At 64.1% G+C, this 5222-nt stretch overlaps 1 protein-coding gene across 1 annotated transcript in view; it reads left to right on the top strand.

Moving 5' to 3' along the window:
* The window catches only part of NSMF (NMDA receptor synaptonuclear signaling and neuronal migration factor), an 8430-nt gene that overhangs the window by 692 nt on the left and 2516 nt on the right, over positions 1 to 5222 (top strand). The window contains exons 3-7 of the mRNA XM_077771534.1: positions 297 to 382; positions 1058 to 1558; positions 2733 to 2808; positions 3995 to 4063; positions 4966 to 5018. Of these exons, the coding sequence (XP_077627660.1) occupies positions 297 to 382; positions 1058 to 1558; positions 2733 to 2808; positions 3995 to 4063; positions 4966 to 5018 (785 nt within the window). The remainder of the gene's footprint in view (positions 1 to 296; positions 383 to 1057; positions 1559 to 2732; positions 2809 to 3994; positions 4064 to 4965; positions 5019 to 5222) is intronic.

Genomic DNA, 5222 nt, shown 5'->3' on the forward strand with positions numbered 1-5222 from the left:
CAGCCCCCCTCCCGGAGACAGCTGCGGGTGAGATGTCCGACCTCACGACCCCCCCACCCCACACACACAGTGACAGGGGTTGGACGGAAAGCAGGCCGGGACCCTGGGCACGTTGTACTGGGACCCAACGGTCCCCGGAACTGCGACCTGCTGGTGCTGGGCTCTCTGGGGTGGGATGGCACTGTGGGCCAGGGGTGACCCGACCCCTCCCTTACTGGTGCCCAAGGTCTGGGTGGGGGTGGGGACCCCAGGCTCCCCTCTGGGGAGAGTCCAGAGTGGCCTGTGTGCACTGATAGCGCACCCCGCTGTCCACCCTTCAGAGCAGCCCGAGCATTTGGCGAGTACCTGTCCCAGAGTCACCCTGAGAATCGGAACGGTGCAGGTAGGGGCATTCGAAGAGGTGCCAGGGCGGGGTCGGTTCGCAGTCCCACCCCACCCCCACGACCTAGGGGATGCTGTCTCCTGCTCTAGCCCAGGCCTGGCGGCAAGCTGTGGGGACTGTGGGGTGTGAGCGGGCAGCAGCTGCCCCGCTGGGCTGGCTTCCTCACGCCCCCTGCCCTCCCTGGCCCAGAGCCCCAGGAAGAGCTTGGAGTCACTCATCACCATGGCACCCACCCAGCCTGGGCCGTTGGCATGGCAACAGGCCTCCTGGCACCCCCAGGGCTGGCACCGCTGTCTCTGGGGGCCAGCTGGTGGGGGGGAGGGGAGAAATTGGCACTGGGCACACAAGTGCAGTGGCAGGCAGGGGGGTGGCCTGTTTATTCCTGTCCACCCCCCACCGTCACCCACAGGTAGTCTAGCCTGCCGCCCCCACGCACACACACTCAAGGCTCGGAGCCCAGGTAGGAGGAGGGTGGGAGCCTCTAAGAGGAGTGCACAGCTCACAAACACCTTTTCTGAAGATACCAGAGGCTTAGGATGTGGTCAGTGGGGCTGGGGGGCAGCCCCTGCCCACTCCCCCGATCCGAGCCAGGCGTTCGCTGGGTATTCTTTGCCATCACGGCACTGGAGAATGGAGGGCGGGAGGGCTTCAATTCATCTGCTGCCTCTCCCCCAGACCACCTGCTGGCTGATGCCTACTCTGGCCACGACGGGTCCCCCGAGATGCAGCCAGCCCCCCAGAACAAGCGCCGCCTCTCCCTCGTCTCCAATGGCCGTTATGAGGGCAGCCTCTCAGAGGAGGTCGTCAGTGGGAAGCCGGCCGCTGAGGGCCCCCAGCCCCGCGTGTACACCATCTCCGGGGAGCCCGCCCTGCTGCCCAGCCCCGAGGCCGAGGCCATTGAGCTGGCTGTGGTGAAGGGGCGGCGACAGCGGCACCCCCACCACCACAGCCAGCCCCTGCGTGCCAGCCCGGGGGGCAGCCGCGAGGATGTCAGCAGGCCCTGCCAAAGCTGGGCAGGCAGCCGCCAGGGCTCCAGGGAATGTCCCGGGTGCGCCCAGCTGGCCCCTGGTCCCAGCCCTTCCCCTCGGGCCTTCGGGCTGGACCAGCCACCTCTGCCTGAGGCCACCAGCCGCCGCAAGAAGCTGGAGAGGATGTACAGTGTCGATCGTGTGTCAGGTGAGGGGCTCGCTGAGGAATGGGCAGGCTGGGCGGCAGGGCGGTGGTGCTGAGCCTGGTGCTGACAGCTGGAGGGTGCCCGGGTCACGGGGTGCAGGTAGACTCCCGCTGCCGTCTCCCACGCCACAGGTCAGGCCTCATAGTTGGTTTTGGCCCTGGCAGTACCGAGTCAATCTCGGAGTGCTTCCGGGTGGGGGTGGGGGGTGTGAGGAGAACCTTAAATATTGAGCAGGCAGAAAACATGGCTTAATTAGAAGATCAGGCTGCCTTTGGGAAATCCTGGGAAACAGTCCCTGCCCTGGGTCCCAGCAAATGGAGTTCTCATTCACCCCAGGAAGCACATGTCTGTTTGGGCCTTGCCAGCCATTGGGAACTTCCCAAGAATTGTTGAGCCGTGTGGGTGGCTGGTGAGCCCTGGGGGCCTACTACGTCTAGAAGAGGCCTCTCTGGGACACTTGAGCAGCTCCACGCTTCCTGCATCTGAGGTCACCTCCTAAAGAGCAGGGTCCTCACTAGCTGAGCCTGCACATCGTCCCAGGACACCCCCTGGGCTTCCAGGTCAACAACCCGCTTGGGCATCAGGGCACAGGCCTGGGGTGTGGGCAGTTCAGCCCCATGGCCCCATGCTCCTCCGATGAACACAGCTCAGGGACTGGGGTGGGAGTCAGGGTGAGAAAGTAGAGCAAACTCTCATCTACCTTGTCTAGGAGCCGGAGGGGTCCAGAGAAGGGGCAGCCTCAGCAAGACCATCGCCATGCTGGCTGAGGGCTCCGCCTCACTCTCCTGGGAGTGGAGTGTGCAGGCTGCAGAGAGAGGCTGCAGCCGTTGTCCCTGGCCTGCTTCTCCTCTCCAGGGAGGGAAACAAAGTGAACCCTTTCTCTGGGCACCCCGGACACAGGCTGTGCTTTCAAAGGACGGCTCTTCAACTGTAGGCAACCAAAGGGAGAGCTAAGCAAAGACAAACTGTCACGAAGCCGTTGAGCTGTTTTGGCTTGAACAGCTAAGCAGGCACACAATGCTCATGGCCTGTGCCAGCCTCTGCCCACCTGGGAGAGGGTGAGGGGACCCTAGTGCCGTTCCTCCACCGGCTTTGGCAGAAGCATCGCCCTGGCAGAGGGAGTAAAGGCTTTGGGAACCCCAGGCCACCCTAGCCACTTCTCCTTTTGTCTTCCAGATGACGTCCCCATCCGTACCTGGTTCCCCAAGGAAAACCTCTTCAGCTTCCAGACAGCAACCACAACTATGCAAGCGTGAGTTGTGTACCCAACACGTGCCCACTGTGTGGGGTGGTGCTCAGGAACTACTGCCCGACCCTCTCCCGCCCTCCGGGCCCGCCTGGGTGGCTACTTCTGAGCAGCCCCACGGGCCCAAGTCCTGGCAGGTCTCCCAGACGTGGCGTCAGTCTCAAGGACGGCAGGGCTGGCTGCTCTTCTCCCCCAGCCTCCACTGCGCCTCCCTCTGTTCTCTCAGTCCCACTCCTCCCTTCCCCACTGCCCTGCCCTCTGTTCTCTCAGCCCTCCCCTGTCCCTCATGGTCCTCTGTGGGCCTGGCCCAGGGCTGCCGCTGACGGAGTCACCACTGGGGGTGGCTCTCCCCGTCCACTGCCCCATCTCTGCTCCCCAAACAGTAACCTACTTGTGTATTTTGTATGAACCTCAAGGGACCACAGCTTAGGAGTCCCCTGCGGGGCCTGTCCTTCCTCACCTGTGACACATATCTGGGTTTGTTTTCTGACATAGCGTTCCTTCCAGGGAGGCACCCTTTGCGGCAGCGTCCCCCACACTGAGGAAGCTTCCTCCCCTCCTGCTGCCCTGGGGCACCCACCACTGCCCTTAGGCTGGCTGGGGACTGCCATCTTTGCTGCCAGGCCAGGCAGAAACAGGCCCCTGCGCCAGCCCCACCACAGCATGGCACCTGGGGGTGTGGGCCAGTGACCTCAGCGTCCACCGCCCTTCGGGGCTTCCCGTGGCACTGCTAGTGCCTTGCTAGTGCCTGGAGTACCTGTGAGGGGCTCCCAGAGTCCATGACAAGAAGGGAAAGAACAGGGAATTTACAGCGGAGGGGGTCGTGGCTCACTATGTCTTCTTTCTCACGCTGCCCCTTCCCGCCGCACCTCCAGCATCTCGTAAGTACCCTGTGGGACCCTGAGCCTGAGGGCACGGTGGTTGTCCCTGGGGGACCCTCCCACCCCCAAATAGGTTTGGACAGGCCAGGGATCTGGGCCTTGACTATGAGGGAGTGCCGTGTCCCAGCACCAAGGCCACGGCAGGGCCTGCCAGGAGCCGGGCAGAGGACAGGGTGAGGCAGGCCAGGACCCTTCTGCCCGGCCCAGCGCCCTGGATGACCCTCCAGGCCCTGTGCTCACGCCTCTGTCCCCACGTCTCGGTCCCTCCTACCTGCGGCCAAGGGCAGTGCTGACTCGTGGTGGTTTCCCAGGGTGTTCAGGGGCTACGCGGAGAGGAAGCGCCGGAAGCGGGAGAACGATTCCGCGTCTGTAATCCAGAGGTAGGGCCTGCCAGCCACTCGCCACCAGAGTCCGTCTCTTGTCTGTGCTGGTCTGGCCTGGGTCCACTGGGCCCTGGCAGACCTGATGGGGGAAGGGCGGTGGCGACCACTGGCCTGGCCCTGCTCTGGGGACGCAGCAGGCAGGAGAGGTCATGTGACCTGGGCCCCCCAGGCCTGTGTTTTGGTGTGTTTGGGGGGTACATTGGCAGTTGAGCTGCAGCCAGCTAGCCCACCCAGTCTCTCTCTGGCCCTTGAACCCCAGTGCTGTGGGGTCAGCAGCAAGGCTTACCCTCCCCATGCCCTACCTCAGAGACATGACCAGAAACCTTGTCCCCATCTTGGACACTGGACCTTTGCAGGGTGCAGATTTGGGGGCAAAGACCTGTCTCTGAGGTGGTCCAGGGACAGAAGGTCAGGGGAGGGAGTGTCTGCGGCCCCCAAACCTACCTGGGGTTGGTGCAGACAGCCGCGCTGCCTCAGGACAGCACAGGAAGCAGGAGCCCTTGACCACTTGGAAGAGGGGGGCTGATGGGGTCCAGAATATGTCTGGGCCCAGAGAGGGAATGTAATGGTGGGGAGTGGAGGTGGGTGCCTGAATGCCGGGGTGTCACCAAGGGAGTGATCTGTCATGGGGGAGGGGGGTAACCGCAAGAGAAGGCGTGATCGTTGTGTCTTTGTCCTGGCAACAAAGGGGGGCCCTGGAAAGGTGTCAGCAGGAGAGGGACTGGGTGGATGGTGGGCGAGTGGGGGAGCTTAGGGGCGCCAGGAGGGCATTTGTCACCTAAAGGGGAGAAGGCAGAGCCTCAGGCCGTGTCAGGTCCGGCTGCGGGGGGAAGAGTGGGAGCCGGGAGCTTGGGGGACCCGTCCGAGGTCCTTACCAGCCTCTGGTGTTTCTTCCCCAGGAACTTCCGCAAACACCTGCGAATGGTCGGCAGCCGGAGGGTGAAGGCCCAGAGTAAGACCCTGGGCGGGAGGGCAGGGGGGTGGCGCTGCTCTTGGCCGGCTGGGGCTTCGCAGGCTGCTCANAGTCCTGTGCCCTCGCTCCAGCTGGCGTCTTTAGGCGCCACCCCCAGGCCTGTAGTCCGGCCGCACCTGACTGCCCCGGTGCCCCGACTGACGTCCTCCGACCTCCCCACCGCGAGCTCGCCGACCCCCCTCC

This window comes from Crocuta crocuta, unplaced genomic scaffold (assembly GCF_008692635.1).
Source record: "Crocuta crocuta isolate KB4526 unplaced genomic scaffold, BGI_CrCroc_1.0 scaffold1013, whole genome shotgun sequence".
In the NCBI taxonomy this organism is placed as follows: Eukaryota; Metazoa; Chordata; class Mammalia; order Carnivora; family Hyaenidae; genus Crocuta; species Crocuta crocuta.